The 20,898-nt window shown below is 36.8% G+C and overlaps 2 protein-coding genes across 9 annotated transcripts in view; both read right to left on the minus strand.

Annotated features, from left to right (window-relative positions):
• Nucleotides 1-12,224, minus strand: part of AMBRA1 (autophagy and beclin 1 regulator 1) — a 161,522-nt gene extending 149,298 nt beyond the window's left edge. For 2 of the 5 annotated variants that reach the window (XM_058161764.1, XM_058161763.1), the window contains exons 1-6: nt 11,896-12,223; nt 5,626-5,862; nt 4,760-4,818; nt 3,638-3,821; nt 2,936-3,108; nt 1,668-1,734 (exon numbers count right to left, since the gene is read on the minus strand). In XM_058161764.1, coding sequence (XP_058017747.1) covers nt 1,668-1,734; nt 2,936-3,108; nt 3,638-3,821; nt 4,760-4,818; nt 5,626-5,760 — 618 coding nt within the window. In that variant the 5' untranslated portion in view covers nt 5,761-5,862; nt 11,896-12,223. Of the gene's footprint in view, nt 1-1,667; nt 1,735-2,935; nt 3,109-3,637; nt 3,822-4,759; nt 4,819-5,625; nt 5,863-10,934; nt 11,030-11,895 lie in introns of all 5 variants that reach the window. The other 3 variants (XM_058161762.1, XM_058161761.1, XM_058161765.1) reach the window with 3 other exon arrangements.
• A 3,191-nt stretch (nt 12,225-15,415) lies between these two features.
• Nucleotides 15,416-20,840, minus strand: HARBI1 (harbinger transposase derived 1). 4 transcript variants are annotated; one of them, XM_058161776.1, is made up of 3 exons: nt 18,791-19,778; nt 16,363-17,062; nt 15,416-16,119 (listed from the first exon to the last, which is right to left on the minus strand). In XM_058161776.1, the coding sequence occupies exons 1-3, from the start codon at nt 18,830-18,832 to the stop codon at nt 15,743-15,745; spliced, it is 1,119 nt and encodes a 372-aa protein (XP_058017759.1). In that variant the 5' UTR covers nt 18,833-19,778; the 3' UTR covers nt 15,416-15,742. The 4 variants fall into 4 exon arrangements, with proteins under 4 accessions (XP_058017759.1, XP_058017760.1, XP_058017761.1 ...); XM_058161777.1 differs by lacking the exon at nt 18,791-19,778 and adding an exon at nt 20,406-20,840 and having other exon boundaries at nt 15,418-16,119; XM_058161778.1 differs by lacking the exon at nt 18,791-19,778 and adding an exon at nt 20,391-20,840 and having other exon boundaries at nt 15,418-16,119.
• Between the last annotated feature and the right edge of the window lie 58 nt (nt 20,841-20,898).

Raw genomic sequence — 20,898 nt, forward strand, 5'->3', positions numbered from 1 at the left:
TAGAGGTAGGAGAAAAATGAACAAAAGAAAAGAAATTAAAGTAGTGATAGATTTGCTTCCTTATCTTTCTTTTTTCTGTGTGTGTGTGGATTAATGAATGAAATGATCAAAAATCCAGCAGAGGAAATATGGAATGGTATGGTTTATTAATGAAGATAATTGAATTTTAAGATGCAAAATGGGATAAAATTGAAATGTTAGTAAATGAAGTATATTGTTGGAAGAAAATAATAAGTATTGAATTTTGAATAGAAATGTTAAGATAATAAGAAATGGAAAGTCATATTAACTGATTATATGATAGAAATGGAATAAGATGACGGTAATGTTAAGGTTTAAAATATAGGAGAGGAGGTTGGAAAAATATGTGTAATAATTAAGAGAATTGGGGATGTCTGGATATTAGAGAAATTGAAAATAGATACAGCAAGAGATAGAGATAAGGAGAGAGGTAGAAGGGAGGTGGAAGGGAGAAAGAGGGAGAGAGAAAGAAGAAAGGTAAAGTGAGGGAGAGAAGTGTAGGAGAGAAGGTTAGAGGGAGGAAGTAGGGTGGAGGAGGAAAAGGGAAAGGGAAGTAGGGAAGGAATAGGAGAGGAGGGGAGAAGAAAGGTGGAATGAAGAAAGGAGGGAAGGAAAGGCGCTTAAGAAAAGGTTGCTGTGAAAGAAATGGAGAAATGATAACCCCAAAAATATTCGAAGAATAAAAATTGAAATAGTAAAAAAAAAAGGAATGAAAAGGAATGAATATGAATAAAAATGGAGAAATTAGAAAATGAAGGGCAAAAAAAGATGTAATTTGATAAAATAAGCAAAGAAATAGGAAAGGAAGAAAAAGTTAGGAAGAAAAATATATTTTGGCAAAAACTGTAATTAAGAAAAATATATTTGAATAGTTTGAACTGTATAAGAAAAGGTCACTACATTGTTTATGAATTGTGTTTGTGTGGAGGGGGGGAAACAAAAAATCAATAAAAACTTGTACAAAAAAAAAGTTATGTATAAGACTGTCTTTTATTGGGTCCTCCCATTCTGTACCAAAGACTAAAATGGATTACCGTATATACTCGAGTATAAGCCGAGTTTTTCAGCACATTTTTTGTGCTGAAAAGCGGCCCCCTCGGCTTATACTCGAGTCTACGTCTCGATGTACTTTTAAAAGATACTGTATTTTTGATAGATGTCCAGCACGGGGCGCTGCATAATAAAAATGAGCGCCGAATATTTTGCACTTTTGCACTTTTATTGTTTTTCGTTCAAATAAATATTCATGTTATTTTACTTGGCTCTATCTTTATTTTTTACATTGACCAGTAGCTGCCTCATTTCCCACCCTAGGCTTATACTCGAGTCAATAGTTTTTCCCAGGTTTTTTTTTTGGTAAAATTAGGTACCTCGGCTTATATTCGGGTCGGCTTATACTCGAGTATATACGGGTATCCAGGAGTCACCCGTTCAAATGCTTTCAGATTACAACCTAGAGCTTTAATGATTCTGGATCATGCTATTCCAGACCAGTCTGTTTAAAAAATAACATACATACAGTAATACATACACTAAATTAATAACACAGAACTATACTATGAAGCATGTTCATACTACATCCAAAACCTCAAGCTTCACACAGAGAGAATATCTAATAACTTCCAAACGATTCACCAAATAATTACCTGCTGGTTGGAAGGGTTAACAATTGCTGTGAGTAAATAATGCCCAAGGGGATCAAATCGTACTAGTCTGAAATAGAAAGGAAGATTTAATTTTAACTCAAGCTGTTCAAGCCAATATCTACAAGTTCTAATAAACTTGCCACATTTTTAGTATTTGAAAGAAAAAAAGTGCCTGATTTTGGAAATCAGATTGCATCTAACTCTCTAAACAGCAATACTCCTACAAAAAATAATATTTTCAGTTATCGTTTCAGAGTCAGCTGTACACACACACACACACACACAAGCTATATTTCAGCGATGCTTCTAATTTACAATTTTTTTAAAGTTGTTTAAAGTAAATTATGATTTCAAAAGTTAATGTTAGTTAATTTAATTCAACACAATGCATTTATATCTTTTGTGCATTGGGTAATTGTAGGATTGTTATTGGGATTACCTATTATTTTCCGGGTTTTATTAGCTTAACAATCCATTTCATTCATTTATTTGTCTCCTTTCAAACACCTAGGTAAGCACAATCTTTGCAGAGCAGTTTCAAGCAGTCTTTAGTTTTCAGGTTCACCAAGACTTACATTGCCATTTGATCCTATCAGCCAGATAGTTGGGCTTTTGATGCCTCTGGCTAACAAAATATCCAGAGTAATATTAATCATTAAAGTAACTGCCTTTTTATAGTTTAATATTTTCATTTAATGAATATTCATGCCCACCTGCAAATTTTATATGCCTCAGTTTCTGCTATGTTACTCAACATATCACATACTATTGCCCAACTACTTTGCTGTACTACCTGTGAAAGGCCATAGTTGTTAAAGAAGTATAACAGGATAGGTGAGTTGAAACTCATTAAAAATGGCACACATCTATGATCTAGATAAGCAATACTGTCTTAGAGTCTCATTTTATTTCAGATAAAGAAATATAACAGTAGGCGGTTGCAGCTATGAATTTGAATAGAACTATTGCTTAATCTCAAATTGGAGTACTAACCCCCACTTTTGAATACACTCTTCCTTTGGAAAACTCAGAATAAGTTATGTATCATTCCCTAATAATTTCCAAACTACGAACCATCAACATGTGCTAATAACAAATTTAACACTGAAGCCAATATAGCAATCTCCCATAGTACATCCAGTTTGTCAGTTACTCATTCTCATTTTTGATCTATAAATATACCTAAGTGCTTTTAGATGAGGATTTCTCCTAACAACAGTTACTCCTCTACTTCCTTGTTATCTAGATACACTCCCAGGATTACTCACCGGACTCGCTCCATTTCACTAGCTGTTTTCACAACTGCAAAAGGCTCCCGGCGACTCCAGTCCCAGAAGTGAATCTCATTGGCTGTTGCAATTAGCAGAAGTTGAGCCGTTGGATGAAAAGCCAAGGATGCAATGGCATTGTTGCTATCTGTAAACCAGCTCTCACTTCCACCCTGAGAGCAAGTCAGTGTAGAGTCACCAATGGTTTTGAAACAAAGAAAAGGCAAAAAGAAAGTAACCTGTCCAAAACAGGTTCCTATTCTCACCTTTAGCTAGATCTAGAATTGAATAATAAGGTCAGCACATATCCCTTCATATTTTTTTTATCACACAGGCCCCCATCCTGCATAGTGAAACTAGGATTCTTTACCTCATTTACCACAAGCACATTGCAATATATTGTCTGTAGAAGTTACCTAGGAATTATCACACATTCCAGAGAAATGAGAAAAAGATCATTTGAGTCGACACAAACATTTCAGCTCTTCTGCACTAAGAAAAAATAATCATGAAAAATACCCGTTCATGCCACAGAGTTTTATGGGAAGACTTTTTTTAATATATAAAACCAATCCAGAATCCCCTGATGTTTCTTTACAGATTTAGCATGAAAAAGGGTGTACTCTTAAAGCGGTAACCTCCCCCATGACCAAATCATCCATGCATAAAAGGAGAAATAAATGTGCGCTAGAAAGAACTTACATGCAAATCCCAGATTCTAACTTCTCCGTCAAGGCACCCTGAAGCAATAAGCCCTGGGATAGTGGGATGAAAAGTTACACACCACGGTGTGCGTCGATGTCCAACTAGCGAGTGAACACACTTGCCCGTTTTCACCTCTGTGATGTAAATATTATGGTTTACATGAGTTGATGCCATGAGAGTCCTGGGGGAAAAAAAGACATCGTAAGCAGATAACTGAGGAGGGGAACAGGAGAAACACCACAGCAATAACTCCAACCAAACTAGTCTTCCCCAACTTGACACCTCCAAAAGCCTTAAACCAGAGGTCTCATCACTTCAATGTACACAATAATGGTCATGTTGACTTGAAAATATAAGATGGGATTATGGTCCAATGCTTCTTGAGAAAGGCAATAATAAATTAACCTGCTTTTTAATTTAAATGTGGAGGATTATCCACAAATTGGAATTGTAGAATTTTTCAAAGATAGTACAGGTAGGCCTCGACTTACAACAGTTCATTTAGTGACTGTTCAAAGTTACAACAGCACTGAAAAAAACTGACTTATGACCATTTTTCATCCGTACAACCATTGCAGCATTCCTGTGGTCACGTGATGAAAATTCAAATACTTGGCAAACTGGTTCATACTTATGAGAATTGCAATGTCCGGGAGTCATGTGATCCCCTTTTGTGACCTCTGTCAAGCAAAGGCAATGGGGAAGCCAGATTCACTTAACAATCATGTTACTAATTTAACTTCTGCAGTGATTCACTTAGCAATTGTGGCAAGAAAAGTTGCAAAAAGGGGCAAAACACACTTAACAAATGTCTCACTTAGCAACATAAATTCTGGGCTCAATTGTAGTTCTAATAGTAAGTCATCTTTTCAAAATTCAGGCAAGCGTAATGACCAATTTGGATACTGAACTCCTTACTTTATGAATATAATGTTACTAGGGTTATAGTATTTTAGCATTTCATTCTTCACTTTAGTCACTCTAAATGTTATTTCTTTGGTGGTAAGGCATTGTACACTTCAAATTTTCAAAGTCTGGAAAAGCCTGATTACTTTGCCAAATGTATCTTTTCCAAAACAGAACATATTTTGAACATAATAAAAAACAAATAAATGTTACCTGTCTGGACTGAACGCTAGCAGAAAAGTGGAGCGTGGACTATCCGGTAACTCAACTTTCTGAAAATTAAAAAGTACAGAACAGTTTCTAAGCTCAAAGTACTTTCTATATGTACTATCATTTTTCTTTACGAAAATCAACATTGGGAAAATGAGACATGTTCTTAAAACTTCCATATGTTATATCAGGAGTTACCAATCTGTGGGCTATGGCCCACTAGTGGACTTTGAGGGGTTTGCAACCGGGCTGAGGAAACATCTAGAAAAGCGCATGTGCACGCTCCATTTAAGTAAGTGCTAGGCGATGGTGCACACCACTCATACAAATGGAGCTGCGTGTATGTGTTTGTTTGTCAGCTGCTTGCGTGGAACCATCCACTCCTCCCTCCCCACCAGTACGCAAAGCCAGAAATGTTGGGGAACTCTGTGTTATATCATTTCATAAAGGCTTTAAAACCAGCACGTATATGAAATCAATTAATCCAAATCTATTAATTCTGCAAGTCTAGTACATTGAACTATCTACAGGCAAAACACTCATACTCCACAGCTCACTGAAAACTAGTTAGTTTATATAATTAAGGATGTATCAATCCAAAACGTCCCTATATAAGGGGTTCCCCTAACCAATTTTCTCAAACTGAAGAAGTTACTTGGATAAGCAACAAAACGTTTCGAACCAAGAAGAAAAGAAGTCCAGTTGCCATGACACAATTTCCAGACAACTCTATCTGGATGACTGAGAATCTTCATTGGTGTGCCTCCATGTAAAGCAGGAAAACATTAAAAACCCTTTAGAATTCCTGCCAATCATGGTGGACAATATTACACTAGATGAATCAATATGTGCTACATAGCTTGCCTTACCTTGCCTTCCCATTTCATCCAACGGGTTTTGTCTTCCACTAACTCCTGCAAAAGACGCTGTGCTCCCAAAGCTTGTGTTCCCCGTTCTCGGCCCCAAAGGATTCGCACAGCATTCTTTTCTGGTACAACCTTCATGATTTTAGTGCAGAAAATGAGTCACTGACAGACACTCAATCTCACGTGCCAAGGATCTACAGCAGGCCCATCCACATCTCGCAAAGCTATCTTCATGGAAATCTAGATAAGAGATATTTCAAAACAGGGCCTAAGACAAAAGTTTCCTAGGGTCAGTACAAATGCATACAGTTCATCATTCATTTAACAGTTAACACTGCTCATCACCTTAAGATTTCTTTATCACTTTTATACGAAAGGACAATTTAACTGTACTGCCTGTTGAAAGAAGCACATTTCAAATTGCAGAATGATGAAACCCAGGTTCTTATTTCCATTCTAAGCCCACCACACTGGAGACTGAAAATAACAATGTACAGAAGAATCCAAGCATTTTTGTTTCAGCCAAGTATATACGAACTCCATCCAAGTATGGTCCAGCAGTTAAAGCACCAGGCTAGAAACCAAGAGACTGAGTTCTAGTTTCACCTTAGCCAAAACCAAGAGACTGCGAGTTCTAGTTCCACCTTAGCCATGAAAGCCAGCATGACTTTGGGCTAGTCGCACTCTTTCTGTCCAATCCACAGCAACTCACTGGGTTGTTATGAGAAAATAGGAGGAGGAAGCCGTGTAGGATATGTTGGCCGCCTTGAGTTATTTGAAAAAATAATAAAGGCAAGATATAAATAAAGTAAGTACATTTGGATGTGCTAGAGCCTATTTGGAAATATATAACAAATCAAATCCCTGATTTTTATCTAATATTTATTTCATGATAATTTTGTATTATCTAGATTGAAATCAGAAAAATTTAGAGTTTATCCTCACTCAATAAGCAATATAGCCAAACACATAGAAAATGTAGTCCTAATGCTTCCTGTTTCTATAAAAGGTCAATTATTCATTCACAGAATTTTCTTGTAGGTTTTGCCTAAAGAAACAGGTGATATAACAGATGCCACATAACAAGTGGAAGTAAAATATAATCTTTAGATTATGAAAGCTTACAGAAAAAAATAATCATATCAATTTCTATAAACAACCAAAAGGAAACTGGAGAGTTCCTATTACCATCTTAATCTCACTGAGAACTTCCAAACTGCTGACCTAGACATCAGCCGGTTATGAAGGACAATATTTTTAATTAGCCACAAGAAAACTTTTGTTAAACAAACTTGATAAGAGTTCTTAAAAGAACCTTCTGCAGAATTTACACTCTATACAAATATAGAGGTGTGGTATAAATCATATATATTTTGAAAGATATGGTTGTTAATTTAATTTCTATATCAGTAAACAACTTTATCTTAAAGGCACTTGAAATAAATATTTGGCATGTCTTGGAGCAGTTCTTAGTCAAATATGGGTATGGTTAAGTCCTCTCTTAATTTATCAACTGAATGTAAACATGGTTAAATCTTTACTTAGACTAAAAACTGCAAGTTGTGGCTAAATATTCCTACTGTTGAAAAACACATCAACATTCTGGTCCAACATATAATTTTTTCTTCATAGATCAAGCTCACAGAAAACCTTTGGTTACAGAAAATGGCATTAGGAATTAATAGTCTCTTCCTACTCCTAGTAAAGCAGAAATTAATGCATTTCTGAATGATAAACAAAATAATCTAAAACAGACACATAAAAATTAAGCTTTCTTTGACTATACTTCATAACAGTAAAATGTGACAAATGAGAAATCAGTCATAAGGCATTTTCGTAAACAAGTTTCTTATTAATAGCTTCTGTTGGGACAAACGAAGGAAGACAATAAATAAAGCTTTCCCAATCAGAAAGAACATTCCAATACACTGATACTAGGAAAAATATATATTACACAAGATACTACGCTTACAAGATACTATAGAACATATTTCAAAGATTAAAATATTGAAAAATACAGTCTAAGAGGCTTTTCCACTCCATGTGGATACTTTGCATTCACAGAAAGTCTTTTTAGTATATATCTAGAGTTTCATAGAACAACATTCAATCATACAGATAATCCTTGACTTACAACCTATTTGTTTAGTGACTGTTGAAAGTTATAGTGGCATTAAAAAAAGTGACTTATAACCATTTTTCACATTTTCAATCGTTGCAACATCCTATGGTCACATGATCAAAAAAATCAATAACTGAAATATATTCATGACAGTTGCACTGTCCTAGAGTCACATGATCACTATTTGTAATTTTACCAGCTAGCTTCTGACAAGCAAAGTCAATTGGGGAAGTCATACTTGCTTAATGACCACATGATTCACCTAACTGTGGTGAAACTGTGGCTTAACAACTGTGGAAAAAAAGGTTGTAAATTGGGGCAAAACTCACTTAACTACTGTCTTGCTTAGCAACAGAAATTTTGGGTCAATTGTGGCCATAAGATGAGAACCACCTATATCTATGTTTATTTAGAAGTATATCCCACTAAAATCAGGTGTAATTTCTTCAGAAGGGCTGCTAACTTAAAAAAAAGCATACTTTTTCAAATTGTTATCCTCCAAATTTCATATTCTAGAATATACAGAGGTTTTATCATTTTATTAAAATCAATTCATTATTAATTTGCCTATTCCTTCCTCTTGCAATAGATCTGGTATAGGTATAATGCATTGATCAATAGCCTTTATACACATTTCTGCAAATTAAACTTCTCAGTTCCATCATTTAACAATAATTTATGTATGTTTTAGTTCTAAAATATTAATCTTCTGATTCTGACTACAGTACTGCATGATGCCATCATTTATAGCATTAATATAATCTTGGCTTTATCGTTTTTTTAAACCTTTCAATTCGATTCATTCAATTTATATGGCCATCCATCTCAAAGACCTGACTTTGGCTTCTGGGGAATAAATGGCAAACGGAATATATTAAAAAGTGGAACCGACAACTGCAGTGGAATGAAGAGCCGGGAAGTCGATTGGCTCTTTGTAATGCCTCTACAAAGTGAAGTCTTGAGATCGCCCACAAGTTCTTCATAAATCGCTTGTCATGAGAAGACCGCAAGACCATGGTCCTCAGTAGGTTTAGAGCTCTTGAAATGAGGAAAAGTCATTTTTGCTCAAACTGTAATCGAGACCTTTATGGGCATTAGGTTCACATACTTCCTTTTCTAATCACTGTCAGAAATTGCTTATTAATTGCTTTTCAGCTATTTGGAACCTTTGGAACCATTAGCACCTGGTGAGTTTTTGTCAATCGGTAGTGAAAGAAGTTTTAAGTACAAATTTAAGAACTTTTTTTAAAAAATCTGGAATAAACAGCAAAAGGATGATTAAAACTTTTGATTTTAGAAAGTTATAAATGGATTAAGTATTGGGATAAATTTGAAGTAAGATTTTAGAATAAATTATAATGAATCCTTCCCATCAGAAAATATTTTTATTTTGAATTCCTTAAAAAAATGATAGGATGGTGATTTTGAAGGTTGCAAACTACAGGGAACCAGAAGGCACTAAAGACTACAATTAAATGAGAACATTTAAATTAGACTTACAATACAGAATAGAGCAAAATATTTTGACACTGAATGTATTGACAAATATTTTTGAACAATAGATCCAGAACTTAATTTTATAGACAGACAATGTTTAAAAGAAGTTACATAACAGTAAAAAGTTTTACCAGACATGACTGAGTGATCTGAAAGTAGAGTTAAAAATCACAGGCTACAAGAATGATATGGAAAAAGATGCTACACTGGATACACAAATGATGCTGGCTAACAGTCTTAAGAATTAAAAGGTATACAAAAATAACAAATCCAAAGAGTAACCTGGATAACTTTCCTATATTGGATTTACAAAAGAGACTGGTTAAGATTTTAAATAATTTTGTGAGAATGGAAAAGAGAAATAATGAAAAGAAATAAAGTTTTAGGACATTATTTGAAGGGATTAAAGTCAAGATTGTTAAAAATGAAAGAATATAAAATTAATTTACATAACTGATCAAAGTTAAAATAGGTATGTTATCTCTCATAACCTTTGATGGACTTTTGCTGACTGGGACTGAATGACAAGGGTTTAAGGATTTGTTTAAAGATATGGAAAGAGATCATTTATTGTACTTTAAAGGTGACAATTTACTAAAATTATTTATACTTGTTGTGATGAAGGGCAGAATCATTTTTTATATTTTTCTTTTCCTTTTCCTTTACTATATTATTTTTCCTTGTTTTCTATTTTCTATTTTTTTTATTTACTGCACTTATTTTTTTATTATTCTTTTTTTAGCTTGTATTAATTTTTATCTTTTTAATAACATTTAATTACTACTAAAAGATCAAATACATTACTCTAGGCAGCTAACAATATTTAAACAAAATGAAAACCATATACAAAATTATATTTTTTTAAAATGGGATTAAGCATCTGGCCACATCTTAATGAAATCTCAAGTTGATATAAGTAACCTAACTTAAATACCGCTGAGCCACTGCACCACCCCTTAAAATCAAATTTGCAAAACATGAAATATTTAGAATTATATTCTAATATTGGTACCAAATACCAGACTAAATAAGAGTTCTACGAAAAAGGTCTGCTCCTCACATGGCTCCTAAGCTGCTTTGTTTGTATATTAAAGATGAGAGGTGGATACCTGGAATGAGTGTTCAAAAATATACTTGCAAGTACTTTATTGGTCTATCTAAAATATTAAAAACTGTACTTTTTATCACATTGTTTCCCAAATTATGTTACATTATACAATATCCAGGAGAAGACAGGACTAGATCGAACCCAGGGCTTATTTAAGCAATCTTTCAAAGTTCATGAATTTTATAAATAATGGGCAAAATACCTTGAAGCAGAAGAATTAAAAACTTTCTTGCTTAAGGATTAGTATTAGCATACCCTTATGCTTTAAAGGTGTTTTATTAGATTTACTGGTGTTATTAAAAGCAAAAACACTGACAGGAAAATAACAGTTTTCTATTGGCAACACATTGAGGGTTTGGGGTTTTTTTTGCAACTGAGGTGTAGTGCTGGGATCCTTGCAACTCATATTATTACATCATTAAAACGACAGGGGGGGGGAATTTATTTTAGATCAGTTCCAAAAAGATCATGTTTTTTTAAAAAAAGTTTCCTTTGTATACATTCCGGCAGGAATATAGACATTAAAGAAAAGGACGCTGTTTCCTTTTATATAAAAGAAGCTGCATCGGCATAATTGTAACTTACCATATGATGTTGGGGAGATTGGGATGGGCGAGATTGCATTTATTGTCTCACAATGAGCAGCAACCCTTCTTTAAAGGGCGAACAGTCGATCTACCCTGCAATTGTCATTACACAGGTTATGTCTCACTGTGCTTTCTCATTAAAACCAACACACACAGGGTTACCTGTTTGCTCTCCACTTTAAAAAAAAACAAACACCTCTTGGTAAAAAGAAAGCAGAGGGGAAAAAAAGCCTGTGAGAATTTTTCTAGCAAGGCAGCAGGTCAAACTCCTCTCCTCTTCGGGAACCAGAGCAAAACAACCACCCCATCCATCTCTGCCTCCAAAGAGGAACAGAGAAGCAGGAAAAGGAAAAGAACAGAAGGAAGCAGGAAAAGATTACGTAGGTGTGCTAAAAACAAACCAAAAAACAGAGGAGGAGGGGGGGGAAATTAAAATATGCCAGAAAATGCCTCAAAAAACAAAGCCTCTTAAAACAAGAGAGGCCTCTCTCGCTCGGAGGGAGGCTGACCGCCACGCAAATATCCGCGGCTGGGCCCTCGGAGTCCCTTAAGGAGTCTCCCACCCCCACCAATTCGTGGCACCGATATTCCTGAAAGTCTGCCCGAGGAAAAGAGGGCATTGGGCGGGGGGGGAGGTGCGAGGGTAGTAGGTTCCTCGACCGAAGGACGGGTGTTCAAGGTGGGCGGGCTGGAGGGCTTAAGACGCCAGGCTAGGCCTTACCGCCTCGTAGCCCAGGCGACTCGAACCTCCGGCGCCCACTTGCCCTCTCCACCCTCCCCTCGAAAATCGCCACTGTGGCCTCTCCCAGGAGGAAGGCGAAACAGGCCCAGAATCTCTAGGCCTGGAGCCTACCTGGGGCAGGCAGCGACCAAGGCCCGGCGGCGCACTCAAACGCCCCCCCCCAAAAAAACGGCCGGACGTGGGTTTTTTTTCCCTTGGGGAGGGGAGCGACGGTTACCGAATTGGCCGGGATCTGATTTCGGGGAGCGCTGGGGGGGGAAGGGAAACAACCCAAATCCGGCGACGGTCTCGCCCGCCTTCTCCTTCCCAATGCAGCTTTTCTCTCGTCGTTGCCTCTCCGGGTTACTATCAAGGCCAGTGCGCCTAGCCGAGCACCCTCGCAGTCGAGTCTGGAGCCGTCGCGAAACGAACACCGAGCCAATCGAGCGGAGGAGTCGGAGAAAGAGAGCGGAGTTGGCGGGCGGGACTCCAGAGAGGCAGATTCTGTGGGCTTCGAAAGGAAGGAGAAAAGCGGGATTTGCGAGATGTAGATCTTTCAGTTCTGACGTCATTTGATCCTCGCCAAACCGGGGCGGGGGGCGGGGGAAAGCTTGAAGATAACAATAAGCAATGCTTCTTCCCCTTTCGCGTTTCCGGCTTTCTCCCTCCTCCCTATCTTTCAAAAGACATGTCCAGAGTTTCTGATTAAAAAGAAAAGTCATTCATGTAATTTTAAAATATATTATGCTCTGGGGCTGTGTCCACCTGTCTTTTAAAAGATTTCTGTGTGGGGATTTAGCTAATTAATAAAACTAAAATGTATTTTAATTGGTAAATAAAATATCTTATAGAATGTAGAATAAAATTATTTCTTATAGAATATTCTTATGGGTGAGGTTATCCAGTTTGGTATTGAAACGTCCGCAAGAAAATTCAGTTTATCAAGGACCCCACATTTATTTAACATTCATCATATTCTATTTCCCTAATGTACAAAATGATTATGTGCTTTGCATCTCAATTTTTTTAGGCCTTTTCTTTTGCTACTTTTTATAACAAAAAGGTACACGTACTTATTTTCAGGGATATTGGTTCCTGTCTTGATTTAATCTTATATTCCCCTTGGTAATGTTTACAATAATTCCTGATATCATTTGTAGTTGCCTGCTGTTTTTCTATGGAGTGCTCATTGTACTGAGATCCTCATAAGTTTTAACACAAACTTAGTATCTATTTCATATTCTCAATATGGCACATCTAATAAAATGATTTTTCAATAGAAGAGAATATTTGTAGTCCAGGATTGAACTATGACAGCATTAATAATGTTATCTATTTTGGTAATGAAAGGCCTGCAAGAAAACCATGAAGCCCAGAGACCACCAATGATCCTAAAATGATTTTTAAAATCTACATTAACTTTATGCTACCATAAATATCTGTGCCATCCAAATGTCCTGTTGTAATCTTCAAAGTTTTTTTTTATTTCTTAGCAACATTTTTTTTATCTAGCAACAAGCTGCAAAATACAATTTCACCTCTGCTCCACAAAGTATAGTAACTCAGTGTGCCTCCATATAGAATTCAAGATGCTGGTTGTCACCTATAAAGTCCTCCATGGCATAGAACTGGGTTATTTGAGGGACCACTTCTCCCCAGTTGTCTCTACTCATCTCACTAGGTCTGACAGGAAGGGCATGTTTCAGATTCCTTCAGTTAAATGATGTTATCATGTGAGACCTTGGAAGGATATCTTTTCTGTTATAGCACCTGTTCTTTGGAATTCCATACAGCTTTAAATCAGATTAGCCTTGACTTTACTAAGTTTTGTAAAGCATTGAAGATCTGGGTGTGTTCCAGGGCCTGGGGATCAGGAGGTTAGATGGCTTGTTAAGTCGTCTCTGTTAATTGCTTTATTTGGATTTATCCTCAGGGACCATTGTTTATTTTTTGCCAATATTATTTTAATTATTGTAGTTGCCCTGAATCACATTCACAAAGTAGGTAGCCATATAAATTGATTTAATAAAGAAGTTACTTGATTTAGTACAGGTAGTCCTCACAAGGGGTGAAATGCTCCTGATTCGGACCAGATCGTGCGATCCGTAGTGATGGTGGCGGGTGGTTCGGAGAACCGGTAGCAAAAATCCCTGCCGCCCCCCCATGCCCAGCTGAGCCGCATGATCATCAGGGTTTTTTTTTACTTTTAAAAGCATTTTTTTTGGCCAAAAAAATGCTTTTAAAAGTATTTAAAAAAGCCTCTTATGATCGCGCGGCTCAGCTGGGATCGTCAGAACCCTTTAAAAGCATTTTTTTCTACAACCACTTCAGCCAAAAAGGTTGTAAAAAAATGCTTTTAAAAGGCTCCTCTGCCGATCCCAGCTGAGTTGCCTGATCATTAGAAGCTTTTAAAAGCATTTTTTACAACCTCTTGGGCCAAAGAGGTTGTAGAAAAATGCTTTTAAAAGTAAAAAGAAAAAAGTTGGCCATGCCTACCCAGTTACATTTACCCCCACCACCACCAAGCCACGCCCACAGAACCGGTAGTAACAAGTTTTACATTTCACCCCAATCCTCACCCAAAAAAGATAATTGGGACTGGAATTTTTGTAACTAAGAGATGCAATCGTAATGCATAATGTATCCAGGCAACTTAGCAATGGCAATTCCAGCAGTCCTCAGTTAACCATCATTTAACAAGACCCATCTGGAAGCAAGGACTTCACATGATTGCTATGGTACTTCCAGCTTCCTGTCAGCATCTGTATTGACTTTGCTTGTGAGAAGTTGGCAGGGAAGATCACAAATTACAATTGCATCACCATGGGATGCTGTGATGGTCAGAAATCCAGGCTGGTGGTTCAATGTTCGGAGTACTATCAAATCAGCACAGGGACACTGATAGCCACAACTTTGAGGATCAGTTGTAACTATTAATTGCAAGTTCAGTTACTGAATGAGTAATTATTAAATTAGGACCATCTGCATTCTTAGCCCAATTAATCACAGGCTTTGGGTTTAATAGTTGGTTACATGATCTGGATTTGCTAGGTTAGTTACAGAATCAGTGAACTAAAAGGAACCATTTATAGTCCAGGAAGCAGGTCAGGAATCTAAATTAAAGCACCTGTGACAGATATCTGTCTAAGGGTTGAATCATGTCTCTGGGTAACGTTTCCCACTCTTAAAATTGCATTTAAATTCAAGAGATTGGATTTAATTTCTAGTCCTCTGATCATTCTTGTTGCGCTTCTCTGAACCTTTCCAATTTCTCCAATTAAAGTGCACTGCCAGAACTGAATATGGTAGTCAAGGTGAGATCTGGCCAATGCAAAATAAGTTAAGATTTCCCTATGTGCTTAAAAAAAAATTATTATTATTAGATGGTGATTAGATCTGAACTTGTCTTTTTTGGAACCACATAATTCACACAGATTTTTGGTAATTATCACAGTTGTTCAAGGTGTATTCAGATTTGCTCATAGGTGTCACATGGACGGAGAAGCAAGTTATGAAATATTTCTTGATATAATTCTTGTGACCTACATTCTTGAGCGTGATGCCAAGATGCTAGTATAAGAGAATACGAATTTTGAAGTGACACATCTTTTGAGAACTCTATCATAGTTCAACACAAATGTTATTTTACACAAATAGTTGATAACTAAAATGCAATTTAAATTATGAAGCTACATAAATTATATAATTGTCATAGTGAGCAATAAATTGCAAATAGCCTTCTGAACTTAATTATTTTGAATTTAATTTTAAAGAAAACAAAATTTCACATTTTGCAAAACTTCAAAATAAAGCATTTTATCAGGAAAATAAACTTATTAGAGATAATGTTACTGTATATCTTTAATTATTTTTAATAAAGATGGACATTAAAGACAACCATGTAATTTCATAGATGCAACATGTACAGTAGAATCAAAATATTTAAGAAATGGACACATTCAATGTTATTTTTGCAAACGATTGATAAATAATATTATCCTCTTGGCAAATTCTATAAAAAAAACCTCAAACTATATTTCCTTCTATCTTTTTCCTTAAAACCAACTTGATATTCTCAAATTTGGTTAACTAAAATGTGTAAGCAATAATTCCTGGCGAACTCTGTCAGCTTCAGAGTCAAGAGATTCCATGTGCTCATATTCTTCCTCTGGATGTTCCACTTGTTCTGAATATGAGGAAGACCATATATCCATTCCATGCTCCAGAGAGATATTATGAAGGACGCAGCAAGCAAGGATGATGTTACCTGCTTTTTCTGGAGAATATTGTAATGTCCCTTTTGATCCATCCAAACAACGGAACCGAACCTGGAGTGTTCTGAATGTTCGTTCAATAATATTATGAGTTGCTGAATGTGCCATATTATATCTGTACTCTGCAGGTGTTTCAGGAATATGCAGAGGAGTCATTAGCCAGGTGCGAAGAAAGAAAGAACTATCACCTGTAAAATCAAGAAAAAAATGTGATTCCTAGTAAACAGCAAAAGATTTTACTTTTATTTTCAGCAACCAATATTTGAATCTGAAATCTTAGCAAAGGGAACAAAATATACATCTTAAGCTACACTTATATTTATAAAAGGCATTTATGATGCAACTACATTTGGGTTTCTTTACATGTCAATAAATCAATTAGAACTTTATTCAAAACAGATTTAGAGGAGTAGTGATCAGCATGAACCTACCAAGTAGCCAGCCATCTTTCTGTATACCAGCTTCAAACTGGTTTCTTAGAGCCGATTGCTGAAGCACAGTGCAGTCCTGCAGGCTTCCTGGCCAGTGTGTTTCTGCACTTAGTAGCCTTCCCCTGGCATTACACACCATCAGGCAATTTAAAGAATGAAGGCCCTTTCGATTAACATATGATAAATCCTCAGCATTGGGTGCCTTTATCGCTACATGATTGCAATCAACCAATCCTAGTACGCCTGGCATACCTGCCAGCCCATAAAAATCATCTTTCATATGTTGTATTGACATTTCATCCTCTGGGAAATGAATAAACTGAGAGGCTCTTTCCACCAAGGCATCAGTAACATTGGCAACACAGCGACTCATAGATGCTTGGCTAATGCCAATGGCATCTCCCATGCGAGTCTGAAATGAGCCAGAAGTATAAAAACCTAATGCAGCGAGAATCTGTGTCTCTGGGCTGATGGCCCTGGATCGTTGAGTAGGACGAGAAAGATTGGCACCTAGAAGATCCACCAAATGATAAATGAACTGACGTGGAAATCCATACATAGATACAAGATATTCATCAGTAACATCTTCCAGCTTGAAGCGATCCAGTGTCCTATGTCCACGTCCATATAGCAAGAGATCACAATCAATAACTGCTATGGGAATAGCCATAATAGATTTATCTTTCTTCTCTGTGTTGACCTTCATGGAAAAGAATGCAGTCAAAAGAAAGCAAAAAAGAAAATACAACATATCACACAATTTTCCTTCCCTTCTTCCTACTTTATTTCAACATAAATCACATTGACTTAAATAGCACAATTTTTGAATTGCACTGGGGATTCATCACAAATACATGTCTTCTCTACCATAGCGATGTACATAACAATTGAGGCTAGAATACTAGAATTCTTAAGTGTATATATACTGAGCACTTTTATTTGTTCTGGTCTAAGACTGTAAATTGTACTTGTAATTGTACTTGAATAGAACAGGAAATTCATTTATATATAGGAACTCTCATTTTATTTGATATTATTGCTGTATAACATTCTGTGAATTCAAGCAAAAGATACTGCATGTAATAAAGAGTTACTACAGTATTATGTGCCAAATGCCTACCAAATAAGTTTTAGTGGAAAAGAAGGAAATGAGGTATCCATGAGATTTTGCTATTGACCTTCAGTTAATGATGAATTATGGCAATCTCTCTGGCAAAATTGTAATGATTTTTTTAAAGTTAAAAGTTTACAGGGCCAGGGAATATTTTAGCATGAAAGAATATACAGTTAATATTGACCTAATATCTCATATAAAACTTGAAGCGTATATATCCCATAAGAAATTGGTAATATGTTTACATTCTCCAAATCAGACAAACAAGTTTAGGACAATGTTTTCTAAACATTAATCTGTTTGCTCTAGTTTTGTGCCATTTATATACCGTATAACTTGTGATCATTTACACAATTTTCCTCATTAAATATAACTATCTTATTAATTTCCAGATCTATACAATCTAGTATTTGATGCCAATTACCAGTATATGTGTCTTCATCTAAGAGGTCATCATCTACAGGCAAAAATATATGGATATTCATATCCCCAACTAAATATATCTTTAACCTTAGTAGAAGTATTTCTGGTGGTTAGCCCAATTTTTGAACTTTATCTCCAATTTGTTGCTTCCAGCAACAAAATAAGAGAGGTCAAGCCTTACAATTGGAAATTAATCTTTAGCCAGTATTTGAATATACTTAACCATGCCCTTATTTGAACCCTCAGCAGCTTGCCTCCAGACATAACGTGGCATTAGAAGCATACCTCACTCAGGATCCTAACTTACATTGTTTTCCTAGCCTCTGGAGTTCCTACTAAAGTATAATTAATATAGTTGCAAAGTTTATAAAGTACTAAAGATTTTTTTATTTATTTAAAAGCATATTTCAGTAAACTTTTGAAAATGGTTATTATTGAATATGTGTGTGTGTGTGTGTGTGTGTGTGTGTGTGTATGTGTGTAGGTCTTTGGTTATTCGGGTTTTCTCCTGCGTAAAATTGGAAGTGTCTTGGCGACGTTTCGACGAAGTCTCATTCGTCATCTTCAGGCTTCAGCTTCGTGCTTCTGGGAGCAAGAAGCACGAAGCTCCCAGAAGCACGAAGCTGAAGCCTGAAGATGACGAATGAGACTTCGTCGAAATGTCGCCAAGACACTTCCAATTTTACGCGGGAGAAAACCCGAATAACCAAAGACCTACATATATATCTCCTTTAATTAGGGGCACAATGGCTCATTGGTTAAAAACACTGAGCTTGTCAGCTGGAAAGCACACACAGGTTCAAGACCCTAACTCTGCGTGACAGGATGAGCTCCCATTCCTGCCCACCTAGCAGTTCAAAGGCATGCAAATCTGAGTAGACTAATAGATACCATTTCAGTGGGAAGGTAACAGCGTTCTGTGCACCTCGACATTTAGTCATGCTGGCCACATGAACACAGAAATGTCTTCAGATAATGCTGGCTCTCTAGGCTAAGAAACAGAGATGAGCACTGGCCCCTCAAGTCGGACATGACTGAACAGGGGAAAACTTTCCTTTACCTTTATATGCTTAAACAAATTGCATAATCCATTATTGTGAATCCCTGTACTGTTAGATATCTGCACATTTAGAGGGGATTATTTGTGCAGCCAAACACATTTCTCCAGCTAAAAATTGTTTGGAGAGCAAAGGGACCTTAAATAATGATGCTGGCAACACCTGTTTTATTATGGTAGAAAACTTGTTTGTATGACAAACACAGCCACAAACCACGCAACCACATTTTGACCTAGCATGTCTTGCAGGTTACTCGCTGTGGTCCTTAGACCAAGGATCCCCAAATCTTCAGCATATTGACCCTGTCATAAAATTTGAGACTGTTAATTGACACACACACACCAATATTATATGAAAACAAATAACACTTGAACTAATAATGCTACAAACAATAACAACAGAGAATCCCATCAACCTTGAAGATCAATACGTATCACTTGGAGGAACTTTGTCTTAGATTAAGCAAGAGCAAGAACCAATTTTAATTAAAGAGAATGGGAAGCACTGGAAATGGATGGTGGTAAAGATGCATGAAAGAGAGAAAGTGAGCATTATACCATGTTTCCCCAAAAATAAGACCCTGTCTTATATTTTTTGGGACCCCGAAATAAGTGCTTGGCCTTATTTTTGGGGAGGACTTATTATTTTGGGGCGTGTGGAGCAAGATGAGGCTCCTCTTGCCATCTTACCTGATTTTCAGCTCTGCATTTAAATATTTACGAGAAGGCCTTATTTTCGGGGGGGGGGCTTATTTTAGTGCATGCGCTCAAAAGCCCAAATGGGCTTATTACCCGGAATGTCTTATTTTCGGGGAAACAGGGTGTGTGTGTGTGTGTGTGTGTATATATATATGTAGGTCTTTGATTATTTGGGTTTTCTCCCGCGTAAAATTGGAAGTGTCTTGGCAACGTTTCGACGAAGTCTCATTCGTCATCTTCAGGCTTCAGCTTCGTGCTTCTGGGAGCAATGTGTGATTGAAGCTGTTTCTTCCTTTTTAACCCCCAGCCAATCAAAGTACAAAAAAACCCCCATCCAATCAGATCACAGCCAAGCTCCCACCCAATCAGTTCAAACCCCCACTAGCAGTTAAAAAGGAAGAAACAGCTGCAATCACACATTGCTCCCAGAAGCACGAAGCTGAAGCCTGAAGATGACGAATGAGACTTCGTCGAAACGTCGCCAAGACACTTCCAATTTTACGCGGGAGAAAACCCGAATAACCAAAGACCTACATACAAACACCCACGAAAACCTCAGAAAAAATATATATATAATATATATATATATATATATATTAAAGTGGTCCCTGAGGTTAAAAAGAGCTGGAGAAGGGCAGAGAAACATGAAATTAGCCCATTTCAAAACAAGCTAGAGCTGACTATGGGCACCTTATATTCCATATCAATGTATTTATGATACAAACTAAGACTTACTTTGAAAAGACTTACTTTAAAATGAGCGGCCCAAGCAGCAATCAGCTAAGCACAACCGAATGCTTTAAAGCACGAAGCATTTCATCAGTCTCCCTTAGCCCCTAGACTCGAAGCTCTTGTCATGGGTCAAGGAAGGGTTTGCTTGGAAGTCATTTTTTAGGGGGACCGAAAGCCGGTGTAAGGGACCTGCATTCCCCCACAGTGTCTAAGGCTGGGAAGGATGTGCTTGGATATGTGATCCCTAAAGAAAGGAACCTATGTGGTGGGGGAGAAGAAACAGCCTTCTACGTTCACCTCTTTTTCCCCATCCTAGGATTAGTCCAAAGGAGCCAAAAACGCCGATTCCGGGTTTTCTTCCCAGCGCCGGGAAAGCCAGGCGGAGCTTTCCACTCTCGCACGGCGCTCAAGCTGCTGTTTCCCAAACGCAGATTCTTCACAAGTATGATTTTTGGATATATATATTAAAAAAAACATTTTCATCCGGGCCTTCTTATTCATGAATTTATGA

The sequence above is a fragment of the Ahaetulla prasina genome, chromosome 1, assembly GCF_028640845.1.
Source record: "Ahaetulla prasina isolate Xishuangbanna chromosome 1, ASM2864084v1, whole genome shotgun sequence".
Taxonomy (NCBI): Eukaryota; Metazoa; Chordata; class Lepidosauria; order Squamata; family Colubridae; genus Ahaetulla; species Ahaetulla prasina.

Excerpts from the sequence above, each read along its gene's own strand:
- HARBI1 (XM_058161776.1), bottom strand. The coding sequence starts at position 18,832 with ATGTCGAGGTGCACAGAACGCTGTTACCTTCCCACTGAAATG. Across the intron at positions 17,063-18,790 it reads GTTACCTTCCCACTGAAATG|GTCAACACAGAGAAGAAAGA; the intron begins GTATCTATTAGT and ends TTTTCCATGAAG. Across the intron at positions 16,120-16,362 it reads GAAAGATGGCTGGCTACTTG|GTGATAGTTCTTTCTTTCTT; the intron begins GTAGGTTCATGC and ends TTGATTTTACAG.